Here is a 27,975-nt window from a genome sequence, read left to right as displayed (position 1 = left end):
TGTGTTTTTTAAACTTAAACCACATAAACACATTTCATTACACCAAATAAACACACAAAAAAATCTTTTTTAGCGATTTCATATGACCCTTTTAATGGCAGTGTGGACGGAGGCCTCTCACTTTCCACTAAAATAAAAAATGTCCGTTTTACAATCTCTTCTCATTAGCAGCTTCCAGTTTATGAGTGATGTACCTCCCACTCTAATCCGTTCTAAATTAAATTGACCTCCAACAGTATACACATTTTATGGCCTTTTTTTTAAAGATGTTTTGTCAGCTGAACAACAATGCAATCCATTGAACAAACTATACTTTTATCACTCATACCCTTATTGTCAATCCATACCAAAAAATAAAAAAGGGTTCCTAGTTTTTAACTTTAATGTTACAAATGCTATGCATGTAGTGTGTAATTTACCTTCATGACTACAGGCAGCTGACCTTTACGTGGCCCATGCTGCTAGCTTGAGTCTAAAGCATAATATTAGAAATTAATAACTCAAACTGAAAACTCTCTTCACGTTCTAACTTTGATTTTATTTATAATGATCAGTAAATTAATTACAAAACAAGTGGATATTTGTTTAGTTTCAATGTCTGAAAGAATTTGTAAGCCTGTTGTTATTTTTGTATGACTCAATCTTAAAACAGCCAGAGCAGACTAATAAGGCAGCATTTTCACAAATAAAACTTACAGTAAGCTAAAATATGAACATATTTGCAAATATGGTGTAAAATCTTCAAACATAATTTGTGGCATCTTTAAACATTAATTCCCAGGATAAACAGTGCACTGACATGACATCATACCTATTTTTCAATGCATCTAAAAAAATAATAGAAATGCATCATATAGAATGTTCAAAGCAAGCAAAAATCTTAATCACTCTTTTTTGCTTTTTTTCCACTTTGATCTAAAACAGCAACGCATTATGAAGAATTTGCACATTTTAAAGAAGACGTAGAGGACTACAGTCATGATAGTGATGAGAAAAGCGAACACGTCCAGACAGTGGTACTGGTACCAGGTAAGGTTGTGGGCCTCGACACGCAGGTGTTTAGCGCCTTTATTGCGCATGACGAACTCAATCCAGAACACAGCCTCATCTAAAGGCTTTACTGGTCTGTCATGATGAATCCTGGACAAACGCATAACATTCTCCTTATACCTGAAGAGATGAAGACACATACTGTCATACTGTATGTCTGTGTATCTTGTGTGTATTGCATTTGAGAACAATGATCCTGTTAAGCACTGACACCACTGTAAATCTGATGATATGAGTGACTTACGAGGAGTTATTAATGATTGTATTGAGTCCATCCACCAGGTCTTGTGGCTCCATGGTTTTGATGTTGTCTATACTAACAGCAGCCCCTCTTGCCTTTATATGAACCAAATTATCAGGCTGGTCACCAAACAAGGGAATCCCAACCATTGGAACTCCATGATATATGGCCTCATATAAGCTGTTAGTGCCTCCATGAGTGATGAATGCTCTGGTTTTGGGGTGACCTAAATAACGAGACAAACATGGACAAATAAACAAGGAAAAGCAAAAACCACTTTTACAGTGACACACTTACAATGGAAGTATATAAATATTACAGTCCCCCTGTAGTGAAAATGTTTATTTGTCTATGTTGTGTTTTTAATATGCTTTTAGACAAACCATGTGCCAATCCATTAATCAACACCATTGCTGAGTATTTTCTCCTTAAAGGGATAGTTCACCCAAAAATGAAAACTTGATGTTTATCTCAGTAGTACAATCCATGGCAAAGGGTAACAGAATCTATGAAAGTAAAAAAAAACATGCACAGACAAATCCAAATTAAACCATGTGGCTCATGACGATACATTGACGTGTAAAGACACAAAACGTGCAAGAAACTGAACAGTATTTATATACTTTTTTTTACCTCTGATTCACACAACGTCCGAACTGTTAGAACTCTTGTGAATGTGCAGGCATGTGGGGCATTGTTCTTCTTCTTCTGCTTTATGGCAGATCGCAGACTTATAAGTGCATTACCGCCACCGACTCCTAATTGAGATTGCAGATAGTGTGTCAATGGTCCATTTGAGAGATAGGTGGCTGCTGTGAAGTGCGTTCACAAGAGTTCTCAACAGTCCGGACATTGCGTGAATCAGAGAAAAAAAAAAAAAAAATACATAAATACTGTTCAGTCTCTTGCACAGACCGATCATTTTGTGTCTTTACACATCAATGTATCTTCACAAGCCACAGGTTTAAATTGGATTTGTCTGTGCATGTTTTTTTTTACTCTCATAGATTCTGTTACCATTTGCCATGCATTGTACGACTGAGAGACTGCAATGACTGAAGCTGAAAATCATAATTTGTGTTCTACTGAAGAGACAAAGTCACTTTCCCAAAGTCATCTTGGATGCCCTGGGGGTAAGCAGACAAGCATCAAATGTTCATTTTTGGGTGAACTATCCCTTTAAACTGTGCTTTGCAAGGAACTGTGCAAGGAATCCTATCATTAGCATATCATTAACTGTGCTGTAAGGCAGGGGCTATAGTGAGAAGACAGCCAGGTTAATCTGGTATATTTTTCTGTAAATGTTTCACTAGTTGTTGATATTTTTCACTATTTTCACGATGGCATGTGCTGTTAGTGGTTATTTATTTGTATTTAGAACCGCTAACTTGAACAATAACCCTGCGGCAACAGTGTAAAAGTAGCCCGGAGTCAGACCCAACTCTCCCGCATTGGGCGTGAACTGGAATTACAAACTTTGCTGCGTTTGAGTCTTCAAGGCATTTTGAAGACACAACATCGTCAAGTAAGCAACTTTAACGAATGTTACAGTATTTACTGTCATTGTCCGCTGGTAAAAACATAGTTTTATCAGTCATTATCCATAGATCAGGAGGCCGTGGCTGGTGTGACTGAGTGTAGGCAGGGCTAATTTGCATATAAATAGATCCGGTGTAGTAAATGACGCAAGGGTGTTGTTACATTGAAGCTATTTTAAGGCATGAGAAAATTATTTTCAATGATTTTTCAAATGATTTTCAACGCCATTTTGATGATGGCGGGGACTAGGGGTGTCGCGATATACCGGTATTGAAGATAACCGTGATATTCAAAACAACAATTATCGATATTGTGTTAATTTAGTGTGTGACGATATACCGGTATTAGTGATAACCGCAATATTTAAAATAAACAGTTCTCTTATGATAACACTGTAACGATATAAACTCTAATAATCATCGGGAAGAAGGAGGCGGGAACTGGCGGACAATCAAATAACATTTAATTTCAAAATAAACACAAAACAGCGCACCAGCCCCTCACGGACGACTGGTGCGCGCAAATAAAAACCAAAACACAACTAAAAGCCCAGGCCTGGTCCTCTCTCGTCCTTCATTGTCGTCGCTCCAGTTTTATATCCTTCCATCTCCTCCGTGGGCCTCGAGACCGGTGGGTCGAACAGGTGTAGCTCATCTCCAATCACTCCACCGGCCTCGCTCCCATGTCCCTCGGCCCCGCCCCACTCGTCACATACCCCCATCGCCCCTCGCAGGCCGGGGGGTACTCCCGAGACTGCGCTCTACCCCCACCCCCCCACCCTCCGGGGGGGACCGCTCACGGGGACCTGCGGGAACCTGGGGGTAGGACAGGCGAGGCGAGAGAAAAGGAGATGGAAGGAGGAGCGACAGAGACGAGAGAGGGGTGAGAGGAGGAAATAAAAAAAAAAAAATTCCGGTTCCCAGACGCACCGCTGCTCGGCCCTCCACCAACTGGGCGATCTCCTCCACGGTGCCTGGCGGTGGCACTGGACGGCCCTCGGCGGACGGCACGACACTCCTCCGCCGCCCGTTGGACGGCGACGGCTCCTCCGGTTTTGGGCAGCCGGCAGGAGTCCCCCGTTCCCTGCTCCTCCCCGTTCCGGCGGATGGCAGCAGGCTCCGGCCACCTGGCGAACGGCGCCGACTCCTCCGCTCCCTCACGGACGGCAGCTGTCTCTCCACATCGTGGGCGGCCGGTAGCGAGCTCACCCATCCCCGGCAACTCGCTCCAGCCCACCGCCTCGAGCGTCCATGGCGGCACACTCCTCGCCTGCTCGTTGGCACCGCGGATTCACCACAGCGGCGAGGGATCTTCAGCAGCGCGTCCCTCCTTCTCCCGGGCTTCGGCACCACTGTAATGATAAAAGACTTCCTAGTCATTGGGAAGAAGGAGGCGGGAACCGGCGGACAATCAAACAACATTTTAATAAAGCAAAATAAACACAAAACAGCGCACCAGCCCCTCACGGACGACTGGAGCGCGCAAATAAAAACCAAAACACAACTAAAAGCCCAGGCCTGGTCCTCTCTCGTCCTTCATTGTCGTCGCTCCAGTGTTATATCCTTCCATCTCCTCCGTGGGCCTCGAGACCGGTGGGTCGAACAGGTGTAGTTCATCTCCAATCACTCCACCGGCCTCGCTCCCATGTCCCTCGGCCCCGCCCCACTCGTCACAAACACCACATGTAAATACTCCAGTGTCAGTACCTGGTTGAGCTCCCAGGTGGCAGTATTGTGCCTCAACGCTGACACCTGTCACACAAGAAGAAGACGTAGCGCTCGCAGCTGCTCCGGGGAAAGCCATGTTCATCAGAGTAAGTTGCCATTATTTTACTATTCATAGAATGGGAAATGTTATATTAACCTGTTAACAGCGGTTTTCTGTGTTCATATATTTAAGTAAAGGGTGATTATTTTAATAAGTATCTCGTTTTCTTTACTCATCTTGTTTTTGTATTTGCAATCAATACGGCCTGTGCGTAGTAACACTTTATTTGTTTGTTCAAATCTATTAACAGTTACACGATTAAAACTGATCTTGAAAAACTGAGCGACCACATTGCTACATTAAACTGTAAAATGTTAAGTTGGTCGCTGTGCCATGCACTTAATGTCTCATCTGCGGTCATTCTTCAATAAGGTTCATTAGTTAACATTAGTTAATTACATTAGTGAACATATATAAATAACATTAATAATAATTAACAATATTTCCACAGCATTTATTAATCTTAGTTCATGCTAATTTCAACATTTATTTATGCATTATTAAAATCACAAGTTGTGTTTGTAAACATTAATGCACTGTGAACTAACATGAACAATGAATGACTTGATTTTTATTAACATAAACAAAGATTAATAAATTGTGTAATAAATGTATTTTTCATTGTTCATTCATGTTAGTTAATACATTAATGTTAACAAATGACATCTTATTGTAAAGTGTTACCATTAATATTTATTCATCATACTTTTGAACTTGACAGTATTTTCTCTCTTGTAATTTCATAGGAGCTTCAAAGAAGACGGAGAAAGCCAGAGTCTTGTGCCCTGCGTTTATCAGTATCCTTATGTTCGTTGGGGGAAAAATAAAAACTCAATAAACAAAGTAAAAAAAAATTATTTGACTGATATCTTTTCCCCCAAGGTTCTAATTTTTCTAAATTACCGCAGACTTCGAACATTGATTTCAATTTGACATCAAATTAGTCATGCATTTATCAAGATGCTGTAACAGTTTAAATTCAGTTTTGATTGCGATTACTTCTAGTGGTAATTGGGTGAAGAGTTAATCCCAATGTAGCCTATATGTAGGACAATGGTTTAAGTTAAATTTACAACAAATCAATGTCATGTCAAGCTTTCACGTCAGTTTGATTGGTATTTGACCTTTTTAATGTCAAAGTGATGTCTTTGCCCTCTGGGTAAATAAATAGTAAGACGTCATCCCAACACACATTCAGCCAAAGCCCATTTCGAATCGATCGCTAAACTTCTGTTTTCGCCATTACTTCAGAACAGCATCTACTCCAGAGATGGTCTTATTACTGGGAGATACGAGGGTCTGTAGTACTTACCACTGGTGAAAGCATAACAGTCAACTTGGATCACATGTGTCTTGTTAACCAATTTACATTATAGCCTTGATATCATTGAATTTCAGTCAAGAGTTGTGCAAAAATCGCAGTTTACGGATACCATGGAAAAATGAATGAGAAGTGCCGTAAACTTAATCTTATCTGTCGCAAAATTCTTGTGATTTCTCTTATAAAAGGCTTGTGTTCTCTCTCTCTTTTTGTGTTCTCTCTGCACTCTTTAAATCGTTTATTGGGATCAAAGCAGAAAATAAAAAAGACGGATATTTCAGCTATTTGCCTTTATCAGTGTGGCAGTTCTTTGTCTCTCAGTGGTTATATAACAAATGACATACATCAGCTGGTTATAGTTATGTAAATATTTGAAGAAATATAGGTCTTGGCACGTAATTCAGATGGGAGAGTGTGGTGATTTGCATTGATTGTTTATCAAACCACCACAAACCACCACATTTTTTTTAAGAATTTGTTCTTTTTTTTACCTTTAGACAAAATATAAAAGACAACAATACTTGATACACCAGGCTTTTAAGGCCCATTTAGATAGAATATATTGGGGGGGGGGGGGGGGGGGGCATCAACTTTATTCAGAGGCCCAAACTGAGTAAAAATTTTAATTTGGTTCAGTTATTAGTTATATGGCCAAAAAAATGTGAGATGAACAAATTAAAGTTCTTCAAAAGCCTGTTTTGTCATTATTTGATAAATTACAGATCCCAATGTTTCTTCCCAAAGTCATTGTAGGCTCAAAAAAATAAATAAATAAATAAATTCACAAAACCCTGAAGGCACTACATTAAATCTAAATGTAATTTTAGTAATTTCAGTTAAAAATTTACATTTTCATTTACATTTTATAAAAAATATAAAATTTAGTTAGTATTAATATATAATCCAATTAATATATAAACATTATTATATAATACAAACCCAATAAATCATTCTGAGGGATCCACTTATAGATTCTGGTGTTTTCACCAAGAGTATCTGGCTTCTCTCCGCCGTATCGCCATAAAATCTGCAAAAAAAAAAAAAAAACACACTCAATCGCACTCAACAGATCAACAGATAATGGCAAATACATTCTCGAGAATCACTACTAGAGTAAATGTGGATATGTACTTTGAATTGTGACTAAATTAATGTTGATAAAACTTAAATTTAGGTTAGTTCCTCCATTCTGATCATATCAAGTGCTTATTTAAAGGATGTAAACATGATCACTTACCTTCTGTGGAATCTGTGCCAGTGCTGAGGCGATCTTATTGCTTATCTCTTTAGGCATTTTGTCTACCAAAGACCCCAGAGTGAAGACCACAATCCCATCATCCCTTGAGCTCTGTACAAACTCCTCCATGTCCTATACAGAAAAAGACATCATGGATTTATACTGTGTAAAAAAATGACTCTACATATATTTATGTACAGTACTATCTGAAATATGTTGCTGTAGGTACACTGCAGTTTCCATTCCAAATAATGGCACTAAAAGCAGTTTGTACAGCAGGGTCTACATGTGGTTTACTGCTGAATCTTAAACAACATAGCAAAAGCATTTATATTTTAAGCATTGATCTTTACAGATTAATGAGGCTTTTTTTTATCTAAAGTTGAAATCTGCATTGAATGTGATTCAATGTGATGCAGTAAACAAATGACTGTGTACCATGAAATAACATTGAGAATCATATTTCTCTTGACATCTTTCTTTCAAGTTGGGTTCATGCAAACTACAACTCAACAAAGCAGCATCTAATTCAAGAACAACTGACTCTTGTGTCAGCTCTTTTTAGTGAATTAAAACATACAGCGTGACCAGTAGTTTCATTCTTGAACAATCATTACTCTTACAGCCCTTTAAGGAATATTTAAAAAATACTTGAGTTACTGGTTGGAATCATTCTGATGAATCCTGAAATGGTCTTAGATGTATGATTCAAATCGCAAAAAAAGTAATTGATTGACTGATTGAAATTCAGAGACAGATGCACCTTGGGTAATGGTTTGGCAGGGGTGCAGTGAAGTCCTCCAACGTATTTAAAGTTGGGCAGGAATGGCCGTGGGAACTCAAAATCCCAGTAGGTTCTGATTAACCAGATATCAGCTTTACCCATCATCTCACAAAATGATGTGGGCCGTCCTGAAATGAAAGAGTTTCAATACAAATAAAGCTCTACCAGCTGCATTTCGTGTTGATTATTACCTAGGCGTTCAGTTGTTTATGCTGGTGGGTGCCCAGCCTCCAAATGTGTAATTGTCGCCTTGCAGATGCAAAAAAAAATATATTTATAATATATATTTTGTGTGTGTGTGTGTGTGTATGTTTGTTTTCCTTATAGTAAAATTAACATTGGCTGCATATTGTGTCATTTATTACTTATCAGGTCTGTTGAAACAGGGATTTATACCAGTGTCTGTACAGTCTTTTGATTTAATGTTGATAAACATCTCAGAAGTATGAAATTTGTTTTTTTCGACCCTCGAAAACCGAGACTTCCGAAAATGCCACACACCTCATTTTAGTTTTAAAACTCCGGGGTTGCACTTCAGTGTAAACAGACCAAAGCGATTTTTTTTTTAATTATGACATGGCTGTCCACATTCACTCTCCATATCCTTGACAACCGTGTAAACAATAACATCATGTTCATTGTTGTACCTGGATGAATGGTCATGTGACATGCGTTTTCTGTTGTGTAGTGTGGATGGATGGATATCATTTCTGAAAAGTGAAAAAGCCAGTGTAGACGAGGGTTGTTTTCATTTAAAAAAAAAATAAAACCACACTATGTAGGGCCTCAGAATGCTGACTGTTTCTATAGCAACCACAGTTTTTAACAGCAGCTACAGTGATGTGATGACTTTTTTACTGAGAGGGAATCTTCCGTCATAATTTGCACGTTGCACTTTCTCCCATTCATAAGTAATAAGAGTGCACTTGTATAGCTAAAACAGTAGTAATCAACCATTTTAAGCCCAAGATCCCTGACCTCAGCCTTTATAAAAGACAAGATCTGCCCACTGAAAATTTTTTAGAAAAAGACAGCTCAGATTGTTCTTCCAATTGGTCTTTTATTTTGTATTGAGGCACTGATCATGGATTCACTGTTTATATATATATATATATATATATATATATATATATATATATATATATATATATATATATATATATATATATACATACAGTACAGACCAAAAGTTTGGACACACCTTCTCATTCAAAGAGTTTTCTTTATTTTCATGACTATGAAAATTGTAGATTCACACTGAAGGCATCAAAACTATGAATTTACACGTGGACTTATATATGGAATTATATACATAACAAAAAAGTGTGAAACAACTGAAAATATGTCATATTGTAGGTTCTTCAAAGTAGCCACCTTTTGCTTTGATTACTGCTTTGCACACTCTTGGCATTCTCTTGATGAGCTTCAAGAGGTAGTCACCTGAAATGGTCTTCCAACAGTCTTGAAGGAGTTCCCCGAGAGATGCTTAGCACTTGTTCGCCCTTTTGCCTTCTGTCTGCGGTCCAGCTCACCCCTAAACCATCTCGATTGGGTTCAGGTCCGGTGACTGTGGAGGCCAGGTCATCTGGCGCAGCACCCCATCACTCTCCTTCTTGGTCAAATAGCCCTTGATGCCTTCAGTGTGACTCTACAATTTTCATAGTCATGAAAATAAAGAAAAATCTTTGAATGAGAAGGTGTGTCCAAACTTTTGATCTGTACCGTATATATATATATATATATATATATATATATATATTAGTAGTGGGCCGTTATCGGCGTTAACGTGCTGCGTTAACGTGAGACTCTTATCGAGCGATAATTAAAAAATATCGCAGTTAATCTATTCTCAAAGTTGGGTTGGGAGCTGGGTCTATACTAAGCAAGCTATGATGACTTTCACCTTGATATTTTATATAACCGACTGGCTGAGGCCAGCCTAAAAAGATGCTCAGGACAGTTGACGGGCCACTGCTGCGCATCGTCACGAAAGCTTATCTTTTTCACGTGTTTTTAAGCCTTACCGCTTGTCGATTTAAACATTAAAGCATCCAAAAACAAGAAGCGGAAAAACTGAACAGAGTAGCAGGTTACTCGCGCGCTGTGTTTGGTGCGCACGAGAGAGATCGAGAGCCGCATATCACGGACAGCGACACTGAACTGAGCTCTCTTCTTTATTCTCGAAAAAACTGTCAGTTATTTCTTAAGTGAAAGTAAACAGTTGAGTAAAAAATGGGATGTGTATAATATTGGATGCATTCATCGTCTCTTAAAGTGACCGCGCCTAATTTAGCTACTGGCTGCTGTAATGTTAATCCAAGAAAATGAAAATGAAAGTCACTCACTGCTCTTGAATGAATTACTTTGTAGTTTTAACAGTCAAACCAAAAATTATTCAGACACCAGATATAATTTTTGATATATATAGCAAAACTGTAATAATGTGAGAAATGTTGAAGGTGTCTGAATAAATGTAGGTTTGATTGTATATTTCATTTTTACATTGAAGACTATCCAGTGCTATTTTACATTTAATTATTTGGTTTCTGTACCTTTACACCTACAAACATGAAAAAAAACTTAAACATTGTGTAAATAGCACAAATAAATAAAAATAAACGAACATACAAATTAAACAATTTCAAACAGGGCCCACTGGTACAACCTTCACCGGGTCCCCGCTGACCCCAGCTACGGCCCTGCTCACGCCTGTTTCACACATACTCCATCTGCAGTGCGTATGCAGTCCGTGTGCGTTACGTATGTGGTGCAGCACGGACTCAATGTGCTTTCACACAGGACACGTTTGCAGTCCGCTACTTGGTACGTAAACGATCGCTGCACTGCTGCAGATGCAACGCTCCTGGAACGCAACTGGAATCCGTTAACATGGGTGCGTAAAAAAATATGCAACGCATACGCAATGCAGACGGAGTATGTGTGAAACAGGAGTAAGGTTGTTTGTGAAATTAGTTTACAGCTTTTTCAAGCACTTTGTGATGCATTTTGGAAACAGGAGATGAGCCCCTTTTCTAATGCACCACCTAGCTTGATAAACCCCTTCTCAAAGACTTCCTGTTTGTCAATTTTATTTGGGTAACAAACATATTCTGAATGCCTTCGGCAGAATTCGAATGCACCATTTTAATCTAGATTAATCTAGATTAATCTAGATTAATTTCAATATCACAGTGAGATTAATCTAGATTAAAAAAATTAATCTATGCCCACCACTAATATATATATATATATATATATATAATCTAACAAATTGGCTGATACTGATACTGATGCTTTTTTTTAAAGTAAATGTATTTATTTGTTATTTGCTCTGTAACAAGCAAACTAGCTTTAAACAAAAATATCTGTTGACAATTGAAGTTGTGTATAATTTCAGGATTTAAAAGCAAAAAAAGAATAGTTTGACTTTAGCTTTGTGAATTTATGCTACATAAAATATCTGCATGAATCAAAAACAGAAGAAAGACTGACTGAGACCACTGATCTATAACAGAATCATCAGTGATTGAGACGCAGATGCACTCTCTGACAGCAGGTGGCGCTTATGGAACAGCCATGATAAAGCGTTTCCTTGGTTACATTGTAAACAAAGCAGAACTGCACTTATAAATACTATACATAGATGCCTCATTAGCGACTGTTTCTATGGGCTGTGAGATGTAAGCCATCCTCCATTTTTGGAACGATCTTTGAACCTTTGAGCGTGTTGACTGTGTGCGTCTACAACAGCAAGTTCAAATTCACACAATACAATTTCAGTTAATTTTGTCATATTATAAGCTCCATGAATGTGTCAACACGTCAACATATCTGAAGCGTTTGAATGTGGCATCTATAGGTCTACATATCTATGAATTCAACCCCACACCCCCAATATAATATTTATATTTTTATCTTATATTTCAACCATCGTGAACAGTGAGTGAGTTATTGTTCTTTGGCTGCTACAGTATTTTCTTCTCTTTGCGTCCATCTTCAGTGTCTCTGGTCTCAGTTAACGTTGTTTACAGACTCAGGCGTGATGTATTTTTCTTAATCACTGTCCCAGTAGATCCCGAGAATAACAGATCAGTACAAACAATTGAGTAATTTAATGTATTTTGTACTTATTTTACTGTTATTTTGTGATCTACTGGGACAGTGAAAAGATCTACCAGTCGATCGCAATCTAGACCACTGGCGACCACTGATTGGTAATTACACTGAAGTCTCTAAAGTCATTTCACTCGGTGGCCAAATTTGGGTTGTTTTTTAGCCCCACTGGAAGGTGATTTCCAATTGAGAACACTCTGGAAAAAGGTTTTGACTCCAAGGAATGCACTTTTGGAGCAAATTTGATAGCCATTTTCTCCTGGACGTGATAGGATTAGTTATTTGCCATGATCGGGCTAGTTTTGAGTTCCAGTTTGGATGGTTTTGTTACACAGAGCTGGCAATTAACCAACTATCTCGGGCAGCTATTTCAGTAATGCAAGTACCGTAACTTTAAATACCGAAACATTAAATTATAAAAAAAAAATTAATAAAGCTTATAATTAAATTTCATATTTGAAACCACAAACAATGTTTTATCATTTGTTCTTATGCTCGAGAAAAAAAAAAGTTAGTTTTTTTCAGACTAGGCTACACAAGCCAATGCGCGCATCTGGGAACACTCTTAAGAGATTGGCTCTTATTTTCCTTTTAGATGGCAGCACTATTCTGCCATATTGACCATTGTACTTACAGATGTCGGTCATATAATTAGAATATCATCAAAAAGTTGATTTATTTCACTAACTCCATTCAAAAAATGAAACTTGTATATTATATTCATTCATTACACACAGACTGATATATTTCAAATGTTTTTTCTTTTAATTTTGATGATTATAACTGACAACTAAGGAAAATCCCAAATTCGGTATCTCAGAAAATTTGAATATTGTGAAAAGGTTCAATACTGAAGACACCTGGTGCCACACTTTAATCAGCTAATTAACTCAAAACACCTGCAAAGGCCTTTAAATGGTCTCTTAGTCCAGATCTGTATGCTACACAATCATGGGGAAGACTGCTGACTTGACAGTTAAAAAGACTACCATTGACACCTTGCACAAGGAGGGCAAGACACAAAAGGTCATTGCAAAAGAGGCTGGCTGTTCACAGAGCTCTGTGTCCAAGTACATTAACAGAGAGGCGAAGGAAAAGATGTGGTAGAAAAAAAGTGTATAAGCAATAGGGATAAGCGCAGCCTGGAGAGGATTGTGAAACAAAACCCATTTAAAAATGTGGGGGAGATTCACAAAGAGTGGACTGCAGCTGGAGTCAGCGCTTCAAGAACCACTACACACAGACATGGGTTTCAGCTGTCGCATTTCTTGTGTCAAGCCACTCTTGAACAACAGACAGGGTCAGAAGCATCTAAAGACAAAAAGGACTGGACTGCTGCTAAGTGGTCCAAAGTTCTCTGATGAAAGTAAATTTTGCATTTCCTTTGGAGTCTGGAGGAAGAGAGGAGAGGCACACAATCCACATTTCTTGAGGTCCAGTGTAAAGTTTCCACAGTCAGTGATGGTTTGGGGTGCCATGTCATCTGCTGGTGTTGGTCCACTGTGTTTTCTGATTTCCATGGTCAACGCAGCCGTATACCAGGAAGTTTTAGAGCACTTCATGCTTCTTGCTGCTGACCAACTTTATGGAGATGCAGATTTCATTTTCCAACAGGACTTGGCACCTGCACACAGTGCCAAAGCTACCAGTACCTTGTTTAAGGACCATGGTATCTCTGTTCTTAATTGGCCAGCAAACTCGCCTGACCTTTGGCTGTTATTAAGCCTCTCATCAAAAAACCACAACTTGACCCCAAATAACTAGTTAATTATAGACCAATCTCGAATCTCCCTTTTCTGTCCAAGATACTAGAAAAGGTGGTATCCTCACAATTATATTCCTTCTTAGAGAAAAATTGTATTTTTTTTTTGAGGATTTACAGTCAGGATTTAGACAGTATTATAGTACTGAGACTGCTTTCCCTAGAGTTGACCTGCTCTTATCATCTGATCGTGGTTGTATCTGTCTATTAGTTCTATTGGATCTTAGTGCTACGTTTGACACAATTGACCACAACATTCTTTTGCATAGACTTGAACACTTTGTTGGCATTAATGGAAGTGCATTAGCATGGTTTAAATCATACTTATATGACCGCCATCAATTCGTAGCAGTGAATGACGAGGTATCCTATAGATCACAAGTGCAGTATGGAGTACCTCAAGTCTCAGCACTAGGGGCCATTACTCTTCACGCTTTATATGTTACCCTTGGGAGATATCATCAGGAAACATGGTGTTAGCTTTCACTGTTATGCTGATGATATTCTATATTTCTTCGCGGCCCGGTGAAACACACCAATTTGAAAAACTAATGGAATGCATAGTCGATATAAAAAACGGATGACGAGTAATTTCTTACTGCTAAATTCTGAAAAAACAGAGGTGTTAATTATAGGACCTAAAAACTTTGCATGTAATAACCTAGAACACTGTCTAAGACTTGATGGCTGCTCTGTCAATTCCTCCTCATCAGTTAGGAACCTAGGTATGCTATTTGATCGCAATCTTTCCTTAGAAAGCCACGTTTCTAGCATTTGTAAAACTGAATTTTTTCATCTCAAAAATATATCTAATTACGGCCTATGCTCTCAATGTCAAATGCAGAAATGTTAATCCATGCATTTATGACCTCAAGGTTAGATTATTGTAATGCTTTATTGGGTGGTTGTTCAGCACGCTTAGTAAACAAACTACAGCTAGTCCAAAATGCAGCAGCAAGAGTTCTTACTAGAACCAGGAAGTATGACCATATTAGCCCGGTCCTGTCAACACTGCACTGGCTCCCTATCAAACATCGTATAGATTTTAAAATATTGCTTATTACTTATAAAGCCCTGAATGGTTTAGCACCTCAGTATTTGAATGAGCTCCTTTTACATTTTAATCCTCTACGTCCGCTACATTCTCAAAACTCAGGCAATTTGATAATACCTAGAATATCAAAATCAACTGCTGGCGGCAGATCCTTTTCCTATTTGGCGCCCAAACTCTGGAATAACCTACCTAACATTGTTCGGGAGGCCGACACACTCTTGCAGTTTAAATCTAGATTAAAGACCTAACATACTAATATGCTTTTAATATCCAAATCCGTTGCTGCAGGCTGCATTAATTAGGTAAACCGGAAGCGGGAACACTTCCCATAACACCCGATGTACTTGCTACATCATTAGAAGAATGGCATTTACGCTAATATTAGTCTGTTTATCTCTTATTCCGAGGTCACCATAGCCACCAGATCCAGTCTGTATCCAGATCAGAGGGTCACTGCAGTCACCCAGATTCAGTACGTATCCAGACCAGATGGTGGATCGGCACCTAGAAAGGACCTCTACATCCCTGAAAGACAGCGGAGACCAGGACAACTAGAGCCCCAGATACAGATCTGAACTGCTGGTTTCGTCTGGTCAGAGGAGAACTGGCCCCCCAACTGAGCCTGGTTTCTCCCAAGGTTTTTTTCTCCATTCTGTCACCGATGGAGTTTCGGTTCCTTGCCGCTGTCGCCTCTGGCTTGTTTAGTTGGGGTCACTTCATCTACAGCGATATCGTTGACTTGATTGCAAATAAATGCACAGACACTATTTAAACTGAACAGAGATGACATCACTGAATTAAATGATGAACTGCTTTTAACTGTCATTTTGCATTATTGACACACTGTTTTCCTAATGAAAGTTTTTCAGTTGTTTTGACGCAGTGTATTTTGTTTAAAGCGCTATATAAATAAAGGTGACCTTAACCCCATAGAAAATTGATGGGGTATTGTGAAGAGGAAGATGAGATATGCCAAACCCAACAATGCAGAAGAGCTGAAGGCCACTATCAGAGCAACCTGGGCTCTCATAACACCTGAGCAGTGCCACAGACTGATCGACTCCATGCCACGCCGCAGTGCTGCAGTAATTCAGGCAAAAGGAGCCCCAACTAAGTATTGAGTGCTGTACATGTTCATACTTTTCATGTTCATACTTTTCAGTTGGCCAAAATTTCTAAAAATCCTTTCTTTGTATTGGTCTTAAGTAATATTCTAATTTTCTGAGATTTTTCTGAATTTGGGATTTTCCTTATTTGTCAGTTATAATCATCAAAATTAAAAGAAATAAACATTTGAAATACATCAGTCTGTGTGTAATGAATTAATATACTTTTTGAATGGAATTAGTGAAATAAATAAACTTTTTGTTATTAATAGTACTTTTTGTTGGATATTCTAATTATATGACCAGCACATGTACTCCCATTTATGAGTGTATGAGAGCACTGTCTTTGTCAAAGGCCCTGTCTGAAATGGAACACTTCATGTGCACTTTAAAAGGACTGGAAGACGGAAGAGGAAGACGGTGAAGGTTCAGGGTGCAATTTGGAACAGGGCCAAAGTTGGAGAGTATGTGGGGTGGAGTAATGAGTCCCATTACCAATGAAAATAATTTTGATTTGTCTCCTAAATGAAACAAAATGAGTTTACAGTAAGGCATTTAAAATAGCAAGTATTAATTATTATTATTATTATTATCGCCACATGTAATTTTTCCTTAATATTAATTAAAGTTATTTTTGCAGCAGAACATGTTGAAGGCCAGTGGATGCTCACCATATGAGTATGGAACTATAAAATGAGTACAATGACAGAATTTTCATTAGCATTAGGTGAACTAGCTCTTTTCTTTAACTCACCTAAATATTCAGTGTAATAGCTGTCAAATTTTCTCCAAGCAAGAGTGGCAAAAAAATCTTGAGAAAGGTAGAAGAGCATATTGATGATTCGTTCTGTGAAGCTCATCTTGTCTGTGAGTTTACTCATGACTCCAGGAACAAATGATGGTGGAGCTGGTAACTGACCACACATCCGCTCAGCAACATTAGCAACAGATAATCGGAACGTGTAAACCAAGGGAACGTTCAGCTCTTCAGCCACAATATCGCTGCATGCGTAGATCGGATCTGACAGAACAACGTCAAACTTCCCATTCCGCAATTTCTCCATCAACTCTGGCGATTTGAGAATGCCGTCACAGTATGATATAGACATTTCCTGAAGTTTGGAAGTAAACTCTAAGACTTTCATTTGAATCTGCAGTAAGTTTAACTGATCTGTCTCATACACTGAGAAATATAGAAATTCCTCAACGAAGTCTCTCATCTCCTGTACATCCATGGACACGTTAAAGGGCTGGTAGGAGAAGCGATCCGATTCTTTAGCTTTCATGAAGAGAGAGACATCCGGAACCAGCACCGTGACACCGTGTCCCCTTTCAATCAACGTTTCCAACACGATCTTCAGATTGATCCAGTGACTGCCCTCAGTAAACCAAACTAAAACATTCCCACATTCTGCAGGACCGAAAAGAGTGAGCAGAGAAAGAAAACAGACTACGAGTCTCATGATTGCCTGAGATAGAGTGAGAGAGAGTGAGATCACCAGTGTCCCGCCTCTACATATACTCTCATGTATAATTATTAACCAGTGCAAAGTCATGGCTCATGGAGATCATATATCAATAAAATATTCAGACAAAAGGCGCAGACCAAAAGAAAATGTAAAGCAGGTTCATGCACTTAGCTGTTATTCCTGTTTCGTGATTAACATTTTATGGGGAAAGTTTTATTATACGTATGATAGCCTATTTCACAACAGAAAACTTTTAAGTTTCAACTAAATAATTCACATGTGGACCATATGCGCAAGAGCCAATTAACTTTATGCTTTTCCTTTTTCTCCTTATATGGCAATGCGTGTCCACCTCGAATGAAAACAGAGTTCGTGGCTTATCAGTATGTAATATGAACAGCCAGAGCAGAGGGAGAGGAGTCCGTCAGTAATATTCACGTAATATGGTCCTCTTCCTCACAAACGTATGGCTTCAGATTCTCTGTATTGCGAGTCTTTAAGTTTATGGACTACTAAAATTGTACATTTTGTCGTTTTCTAAGAGCTTTACAGCATTATGTAGGCCTAAAGGCAGTGGGAGTGGGGCATTTATTCTCTCAATATCTCTACAATATCCTAAACTTGCCTCATTTATGCTAAAAATTAGATTATACTTGATTTTTCATTATGTTACACATTTAATGCATACCCTAATTTTCCTTCATGACTGCAGTTGTAATTAATGTTAATCCTAACTTTTGATTAATTTGTTCATAATGATCAATAAATGAATTACAAAACAACTGCATATTTATTTTTTGCTTTTTTTCATTTAGTGTGTGAAAGAAATATCTGTTTTTAAAACGACCCTTACGTAAAAGTAGTATACTTCAAGTTTATTTTATTAAGTATACTTAAGTAAGCATATTTTTAAGTATACAAATATCAGTGTTTTAGTAGTATACTTGTAAGTGTACTGTTTCAATACTCCTTGGAACTAAATTGGCGCACTTTCTAGTATATAAAAGTATACTTTTAAGTATACTTTAAGTATAACAGTAGCAAACTTTGAGTACACAACTAGTTTACCTCTATGTTTGTAGTTTGTACTGAAATTATACTAAAAGTGAACTTATAGGTTTACTGATAGTTTACTAACTACTTTGTACACTTCGAAGTATAGTCTCAGTAAACTATACTAGTTTAGTAGTTTTATACTGCAAGCATACTCACAAGTTTCCTTTAAGTGAACTTTACTGGTCTGGACAAACACATAACATTATCTTTATACCTGAGGAGATGAAGACAAATACTCTTACAATATATGTCTGTGTATATAGTGCATTTGTAGAGAAAGTCTATATATTTGGAGGACTTACTGTCCTGTTAAGCACTGACAGCACTGTAATTCTGATATAAGTGACTTATAAGGAGTTATTAATGATTGTATTGAGTCCATCCAAAAGGTCTTGTGGCTCCATGGTTTTAATATTGTCTATACAGCAGCCCCTCTTGCCTTTATATGAACCAAATTATCAGTCTGGTCACCAAACAAGGGGATCCTGTCCATTGGAACTCTATGTTATATTGCCTCATATATCCCATTAATGCCTCCATGAGTGAAGTGAAGTGAAGTGAAGTGAAGTGAAAGTGACATTCAGCCAAGTATGGTGACCCATACTCAGAATTTGTGCTCTGCATTTAACCCATCCGAAATGCACACACACAGAGCAGTGAACACACACACACACTCTGAGCACACACCCGGAGCAGTGGGCAGCCATTTATGCTGCGGCGCCCCGGGAAGCAGTTGGGGGTTCGATGCCTTGCTCAAGGGCACCTAAGTCGTGGTATTGAAGGTGGAGAGAGAACTGTACATGCACTCCCCCCACCCACAATTCCTGCCGGCCCGGGACTCGAACTCACAACCTTTCGATTGGGAGTCCGACTCTCTAACCATTAGGCCACGACTTCCCAAGAGTGATGAATGCTCTGGTTTTAGTGACCTGCTGTTCAAGGCCTGTGGATTAGCAGCATATGGGATTGGATGGATGTGAAGTGAGTGAATGAACTAAATTTAGAAATTTAACTCACCTAGATATTCAGGAAGTCGTGGCTGAGTGGTTAGAGAGTTTATCTCCTAAGGTTGTGGGTTCGAGTCTCGGGCTAGCAATACCACAACTGAGGTGTCGTTGAGCAAGGCACCAAACCGCCAACTGTTCCCTGGGCGCCGCTTCATAAATAGCTGCCCACTGCTCCGGTTGTGTGTTCACTGTTGTGTGTCAGCTTTTTGGATGAGTTAAATGCAGAGCACAAATTCTGAGTACGGGTCACCATACTTGGCTGTATGTCACGTCACTTTCAGACTGATCCAATGACTGTCCTCAGTAAACCAAACTAAAACATTCCCACATTCTGCAGGACCGAAAAGAGTGAGCAGAGAAAGAAAACAGACTACGAGTCTCATGATTGCCTGAGCATGAGAGTAAGATTATAAGTGTCCCGCCTCAACTACTGCATGTATTAATAATTAAAGTCATAGCATTTATATATCAATTAAGTATTCAGGTAGAAGAGAAAGGTAAATCCAGCGATGGGCTGTTTCGAAACACTGTTCTGAAACGAATCTTTTGTTTTGAACTAGTGGTTAGGAGCGCGTATCAAACTACAAAAGTAGTGTGTTTTCCGCAAACGAGGCTTCGTGAAACGGTTGCCAAAGCCATGAACCTCTCTCTATGTGCTTTCTATTTAATTTCGGATAAGTTTTGCTATAAAGTTGTAGCCTTTTTTTTATAACACATTTGTATAATAGAGGAAGAGTAGTAGTTATTGTATCTTATTGGCTTGTCTAGCTACACCCTTCATAAAACACAAATTAGTTGTGACAAATAAAACACTAACTTACTTCTTGTGTCTTTTGCATGTTTAGTGAGGAGTTTGTCATAGCACTCACACGTATAATCGGTAAACGAGTGTGGCATTTTGAATGGTAGTGTTTTCCAGATGAAAAACGAGCTGTTATGCAAGTTTGAGCTGAGTTTTCGTTGCATTTACTCAGTTTTTGTCCAACAGGTGTCATCAGCGTGTGCTGTTTCTAGAGCTTTGGAACAGTGAATCATTTTGCGAAGCAGTTGGATCAATTTCTTTCTCCCATCACTAGGAATAACAAGTTGATATAACATAGCGTTTGATAAGGACACATGTGGGGGAAAAAATACATATATTACATATATATACCTGTTAGGTACTAATATATAGCTTACACTTTATATGCTAGTATGTACCACTACCTTTAAAATACCAAAAAGGACATTCTACGTACAAAAGTACTGTGTGCAGTCAAAGTATTGTCAAGTTGTGTTTAGCACAGACCTTATTTTACTTATAAATTTAAAGCCCCCATTATAAAACTCCATTGGAAAATCTCAACCCATGGTGAATTTTGCTGATATTAAAAGTTGAACATTCAGTATGTAAATAATTTAAAATCAAGTAAAAATTTATATATCATGGAGACATATTCAAATCAAGCAAAAGGCTTCATTACTCTCTTTTGCTTTTCCTCTTTGATCTAAAACAGCAACGCATTATGAAGAATTTGCACATTTTAAAGAAGACGTAGAGGACAACAGTCAGGATAGTGATGAGAAAAGCGAACACGTCCAGACAGTGGTACTGGTACCAGGTAAGGTTGTGGGCCTCGACACGCAGGTGTTTAGCGCCTTTATTGCGCATGACGAACTCAATCCAGAACACAGCCTCATCTAAAGGCTTTACTGGTCTGTCATGATGAATCCTGGACAAACGCATAACATTCTCCTTATACCTGAAGAGATGAAGACACATACTGTCATACTGTATGTCTGTGTATACTTTGCTGTTCATCTATCTATTGTGTTTGCATTGAATATGAATGAGAAAGACAGCACAGAGCCTTCAAAATATCACTAAGGTCTTGTCATAGTTGTACAATAAAAGTCAGCTCACAAGGGATCTTTAATGACAGCACTGAGTCCATCCACCAGGTCTTGAATCTGCATACTGTTGAAGTCCATGATAACAGCAGCACCTTTGGCCTTCATATGAACCAAATTATCAGGCTGGTCACCAAATAAGGGGATCCCGACCATTGGAACACTATGATATATGGCCTCATATATGCCATTAGTGCCTCCATGAGTGATGAATGCTCTGGTTTTAGGGTGACCTGAATCAGGAACAAAAACATGGATAGAGATTATGATTATTTTGTTTGGCAAATCGTAACCAGTAGGGGGCTAAATAGTTTAATTTGAAAATGCCTTTACCATTAAACTAAATGTAGTATAATTCAGTTAGCTATCTACTGTATACATGTCAGTTTTATAGCTCTTGAAAAACATTTCTTTTTTCTTAAACATAAATAAACAAACCCAATAAATCATTCTGAGGGATCCACTTATCAATTCTGGTGTTTTCACCAAGAGTATCTGGCTTCTCTCCGACATATCGCCATAAAACCTGCAAACAAAACAAAACCCATTTATACAACCACATTAACAACTGATAAGTGTATACTGAAAAAGAGATTAACTAGCTGACACTACGAGGACTGAAAGCTTCTACTTTTACCTCTTTATCAGGAAGCAGGATGGATAAAATATGGAAAGAATAGAAGAATGTGAGAATGGTAAATAACCTTCTGTGGAATCTGTGCCAGTGCAGAGGCGATCGTATTGCTCCTGTCTTTGGTAATGTTGTTTACCAAAGACACCAGAGTGAAGACCACAATCCCATCATCCCCTGAGCTCTGCACAAACTCCTCCATGTCCTACACAAAAGAAAAGGTGGTCAGTAGCTTCTCTTTTTGCTGCAATGATTTAAATACCAAGTACTACCTATAGGCTAGATTGTAAATGAACACTTAAAAATAAAATGAACATTTAGTTGTTCAGTTATAAGTTATCTATCAGTTATTGAATGTTATCATTCCCATCATATTCAACTTTAATAACCCTACAGTACTAACTCATTCTAGTCTCTGAGAACAAAGGTACAGTTAATTTTTCATGGCATAGATGTGAAAGGTAAACCTGGTGAGCTTTTTGCTGAATCATCCTCTTCAAGTTTAAAGGCATAGTACAACCAAAAATGGAAATATGCTTTAAATCCCTTCACACTCATTCCATCCAAGATGTGTTTGTTTCTTCAACCTAAAAAAGATTTGAAGAAATTTTGCATTAAATCACTTGTTCAGCATTGGATCCTGTGCAGTGAATGGGTGCTGTCAGGATGAGAGTCCAAGCAGCTGATAAAAACATCACAATAGCCCACAAGTAATCCACAGCACTCCAGTCCATCAATTAACATCTTATGATGTGAAAAGGTGCATGTTTGTACAGTAAGTAACAAATATCTATAAAACGTATTTGAGTTCAAATTGTTACTTCAGGCTAAAACAGCGGTCCATAATATTGCTTTGTCCAATGAGAAATTTGTCTCATCTGAATTAAGGATAGATGGATGCTCAGAAATAGGCACAGATCAAGCACTGTTTACATGCAAATAAATAGTCGAAAACAGTTCTAAACCGATATGTGAGTAGATTTTGATGGGTAAAGACAACATTATATAGAGGAAGCGTTATAATGCACTTGAATTTCAACAGGAAACACATCACAAGATGTTAATTGATGGACTGGAGTGGTGGGGATTACTTGTGGATTATTGTGATGTTTTTATCAGCTGTTTGAACTCTCATTCTGATGGCACCCATTTCTACATACATTTCTCCAAATCGGTTCTGAGAAAGAAACAAATTCACCTGCATTTTGGATGGCCTGAGGATGTCCTGGTAAGTGGACACCCAGCTTCCGCAAATGGAAATAAACAGACTGACTGACTGTAAACTATCACTAGATGTGTGTTAAGTGTGTTACCCGTCAAGTTTTCTATTGCTTTTTGGCTTTTCCTGGTTTAATGATGCAAAGCATAAGTCTTATGAATTTTACACAGTACAGACCAAAAGTTTGGAAACATTACTATTTTTAATGTTTTTGAAAGAAGATTCTTCTGCTCATCAAGCCTGCATTTATTTGATCAAAAATACAGAAAAAAACAGTAATATTGTTAAATATTATTACAACTTAAAATAATAGTTTTCTATTTGAATATACTTAAAAAAAATAATTTATTCCTGTGATGCAAAGCTGAATTTTCTGCAATATTACTCCAGCCTTCAGTGTCACATGTAACATCCAGTCTATCACATGATCATTTAGAAATCATTCTAATATTCTGATTTATTATGAGTGTCGGAAACTATATATTTGATGAATAAAAGGTTAAAAAGAACTGCATTTATTCAAAAAAACAAATTCTAATAATATATATTCTAATAATATATTTTCTTTACTATCACTTTTCATCAATTTAACACATCCTTTCTGAATAAAAGTATTGATTTTATTTAAAATGAAGAAAGAAAAAAAAATTACTGACCCCAAATTACTGACCAGTAGTGTATATTGTTATTACAAAATATTTATATTTTAAAAACATAGCTTCTTTTTTTTTATCCATCAAAGTATCCTAAAAAAACATGTTCTGAAAAAATATTAAGCAGCAGAACTGTTTCCAACTTTGATAATGAATCATCATATTAGAATGATTTCTAAAGGATCATGTGATAATGATTCTAAAAATTCAGCTTTGCATCACAGAAATAAATGATAATTTAAAGTATAATACATTTAAAAACAATTATTTTAAGTTTTAATAATATATCACAATATAAATTTTTTTACTGTATTTTTGATCAAATAAATGCTGGCTTGATGAGCAGAAAGAACTTCTTTCAAAAACATAAACATTTTTAATGTTTCCAAACTTTTGGTCTGTACTGTATCTTGTGCTGGTTTATTTTACAGCAAAAAGGCCAAGACTATTAAAAAGACAGACTCACCTTGGGTAATGGCTTGGCAGGAGAGCAGTGAAGGCCTCCAATGTATTTGAAGTTGGGCAGGAATGGCCGTGGAAACTCAAAATCCCAGTAGGTTCTGATTAACCAGATATCAGCTTTACCCATCATCTCACAATATGAAGTGTGTCGTCCTGGAATGAAAGTTTAATTTATACATCAAAATTGCAGCTTCTAGGTGTAACAGCTTCTAGGTGAAAATACCCTCATGCGCTCCCTCCCCATTTAATTAACGCACCAAAATATTCTGTGTAATAGTTGTCGATTTTTTTCCATAGACTAATGGCCAAAACATCTTGAGAAAGGTAGAAGAGCATATTTTTGATTCGCTCTGTAAAGCTCATCTTGTCTGTGAGTTTACTCATTGTTCCAGGAACAAATGATGGTGGAGCTGGTATCTGACCACATATCCGCTCGAAAGTGTTAGCGATAGAGAACCGTAATGTGTAAACTAAGGGAATGTTCAGCTTTTCAGCTAAAGCCTCACTGCATGGATAGATCGGATCTGACAGCATGACGTCAAACTTCCCACGCTGCAATTTGTCCATCAACTCTGGAGACTTCAGAGTACCATCACAGTATTTAAAACACAAATCTAGATCTTTGGAGAAAAGCTTGTAGAATTTGATATAAATTTGCAGCAAGTTTAACTGTTCCATCTCATACATTGAGAAATGTAAAAAATCCTCAAAGGTGTTCTCTATGTCCTGTGCAGATATAGACACATTGAAGGTCTGGTAGGAGAAGCGATCCGATTCTTTGGCATGCATGAAGAGAGAGGCATCCGGAACCAGCACCGTGACACCGTGTCCCCTTTCAATCAACGTTTCCAACACGATCTTCAGATTGATCCAGTGACTGCCCTCAGTAAACCAAACTAAAACATTCCCACATTCTGCAGGACCGAAAAGAGTGAGCAAAGAAAGAAAACAGACTACGAGTCTCATGATTGCCTGAGATAGAGTGAGTGATCACTCAGTGTCCCACAATCGTATTCTGTAGCACTCTGTGTAATTATTAACATACAAGAGCAAAGTCATGGTTGAGATCAATCAATAAAATGTTCATGTAAAAGGTATCTACTGATTTATCTTTTTTTAAATGTTGTAAGATCAGGCTATTTCTGAATATTTTAATGACATGAAATTTAAGGCAGTGCAAGATCATTATTACACATGTAAGTTAAAAAAAAAAAACACATTGAGAGAATACATGGAATTTACTTTAAAGGTGCCATCTGTCATGTCTGGCAAAAAAATCAAGTCATACTCCACATTCCATACCAGATGGGGGCAGTATGCCTCAATAAAGTGAATTGGTCTACTCTAGAGTAACAAACAAGAAACGGCATAGTCTCTATGCTCCGCCCCTACCTTCACAACAATCCTAGAGCATAGCTGAAGCCTATAAGACAGCGGTTCTCAATTGCAGTCCTCGCGCCCCACTGCTCTGCACATTTGGAACGTTTCTCTTAGCGCTTCAAACATTTGTTCTATTCGAACATAAGTGCCCTGCGAAGTGGGCATTACAGGATATTCAGCCATGATTCCAGTTCGAAGCGAACGTAGCTATATGTTCCAATCAAAGTGCATTGAAGTGTGCAAGACGTGAATTTAAATTGTATTGATTTACAGAGGTATATGATGTCACAGTTGTCCATGTTTAAAGATGCTGCACAGCACAAATCAGTGAATGAATGTTTCGATGTGAGGTAAACTTCAACAGATTTCCCCTGCTCAGGGAGTAGGGAGCAATGAACACAGTTCATGCACGGAGTTCATTTCTAACGAGCTGATTATCTGAATCAGGTGTGTTAACAAAGAGAAACGTGCAAAATATGCAGAGCAGTGGGGCGCGAGGACTGGAATTGAGAACCGCTGCTATAAGAGGACGTTTTGCCTCCAGAGGAACGTTGGGTGATGTCAAGTGATTTTGAAACATGAAATCTTCAAGCTACTCCCCTTCACCTTTACCAGTGAATATGTTCCTATTCGTTTTGTTCATATTACATTTTGAGTTGTATATACACATTATTTGAATTAAATTAATTTGACAGACAGCATTCTGTCAACATCATTGGTCAACATCAGACAGCTGATGTTGACCAAGCTAGCACCAACCAACGTAACCAGAGCTGCCAACTCTCAAGCATTCACCGTGAGACACACGCAATTGACTCTTTTCACACGCTTTCATGCAACACATCAATTTTCTCACGTACAGAAAAACCATAAAGCAAAGAGGACACAGAGACCAACAGACTAGACAGAGCAGGTTAGTTATGATATAAAAAAATGGGTAAGTTATAGCTAGCTAATTATCAAACGCAGCTACGGTTAGCCATCGCTAGCACGTTTATCGAACAGCCTTCGATACATTTCTATGTTATAACTTCCCGAAAAAAATACACAAACATATAAAACAAACTTCTAGCGAAATACTAACAGCATCTAACTTACCAATCCAAAAGAAATGTGGCAAGTTCGGTGTCGAACCTCATTTCTTTCAGGTCCATCAGTTGTCTCCAGCGATTGAAAGCAGTGCCGATGTTTACTCTGGTTCGGCTCCTTTTCTTATCGGATTTGATTTGTGATTCCGAGCGTGGTTGTTTCCCTGTAGCGGGTGGTGGTCTCTTGCCAAGGGCTTCAGTCATCCTTCCGCTCTCTTCCCTGAACTGAAATGAAGTAGTGGGCTGTACTTTCCACATGATTGACATCAGGTTAGATTACGCCCACAAGCCGTGCGAGTTATTCGTGTATTGCAGGTTGGCTGGTGGTAATGTTGCCCGCATACCGCCTTCCATGGCCGAAACTGGTATTACGACACCTGTCGGGCCGGGGCTAGTAATGCTAATGCTAATTAAGGTTGATATTTCTGCAGCACTATAACTTGATATTTTTTTAATGACATCATCGCCCTTATTTCTTCTCATTCTTTTGATGCGTGTAGGTCATTTTTTGGATATTTTTACCTCAATTTTTGCACATGGCACCTTTAAGATATTTCTAACAGTGTTTAAGAAGACACCAGCGTCTAACATGGACTGTTAAACCGACGGGTAAATAATTATGTCAACAATATAACATATGTCTAAATTTTTTCACTTCCTGGCGCTGGATAAATGATCCACCGCTTTCTGTGGCTAGCGTTTCCTTCCCGCCAATAAAACAAGCCCCTTGTCGCTCTTCTCCGGCCATCACGAACGAAACTTGACCCAAGACCATAGACAGTAAAAGAAATGGACATAGCGACCCCATTGGATTCAACTGAGAAAAATGAAGTCAATTAGAAGCACACACTTCCTGGGGGTCGGGCGTACTCATAGACATTAAAAGAAATGGACACAGCGACCCCATTGGAACTCAATTGAGACAAGTGAAGCCCATTTTTAGCGATTTTTAGCACTTCCGTTTCTGACGCGCAGACTCAAAGTAAGCTTGATGACGTCAGCAACCTGTCTGACAGATGTAAATCTTTTAGTAGCTGTGCGTGCAAACTGCCATCGTTAATCTTGCAGAGACGGCGAGCTTGAGCGGGGAGTTCTTTGGCGTGAGTGAGCAGGAGAAGGTATTCTGATTAATTATTTTTTATAGTA

At 38.2% G+C, this 27,975-nt stretch overlaps 1 protein-coding gene across 3 annotated transcripts; it reads right to left on the bottom strand.

The window, feature by feature from the left end:
- Nucleotides 1-65: 65 nt before the first annotated feature.
- LOC132140672 (UDP-glucuronosyltransferase 2C1-like) lies at nucleotides 66-27,590 on the bottom strand. Of its 3 annotated transcripts, XM_059549547.1 has the most exons (7): nucleotides 27,373-27,480; nucleotides 24,619-25,602; nucleotides 24,366-24,514; nucleotides 22,101-22,232; nucleotides 21,835-21,922; nucleotides 21,410-21,629; nucleotides 20,746-21,248 (listed from the first exon to the last, which is right to left on the bottom strand). In XM_059549547.1, the coding sequence occupies exons 2-7, from the start codon at nucleotides 25,325-25,327 to the stop codon at nucleotides 20,966-20,968; spliced, it is 1,581 nt and encodes a 526-aa protein (XP_059405530.1). In that variant the 5' UTR covers nucleotides 25,328-25,602; nucleotides 27,373-27,480; the 3' UTR covers nucleotides 20,746-20,965. The 3 variants fall into 3 exon arrangements, with proteins under 3 accessions (XP_059405529.1, XP_059405530.1, XP_059405531.1); XM_059549546.1 differs by lacking the exons at nucleotides 20,746-21,248; nucleotides 21,410-21,629; nucleotides 21,835-21,922; ... (2 more) ...; nucleotides 24,619-25,602; nucleotides 27,373-27,480 and adding exons at nucleotides 66-1,170; nucleotides 1,295-1,517; nucleotides 6,858-6,945; ... (1 more) ...; nucleotides 7,919-8,067; nucleotides 16,729-17,469; XM_059549548.1 differs by lacking the exons at nucleotides 24,619-25,602; nucleotides 27,373-27,480 and adding an exon at nucleotides 27,511-27,590 and having other exon boundaries at nucleotides 20,747-21,248.
- Nucleotides 27,591-27,975: the final 385 nt, after the last annotated feature.

This window comes from Carassius carassius, chromosome 5 (assembly GCF_963082965.1).
Source record: "Carassius carassius chromosome 5, fCarCar2.1, whole genome shotgun sequence".
NCBI classification, from domain to species: domain Eukaryota; kingdom Metazoa; phylum Chordata; class Actinopteri; order Cypriniformes; family Cyprinidae; genus Carassius; species Carassius carassius.
The sequence above is the reverse complement of the archived record's forward strand: the minus strand, read 5'-3'. Positions and strand labels throughout refer to the sequence as shown.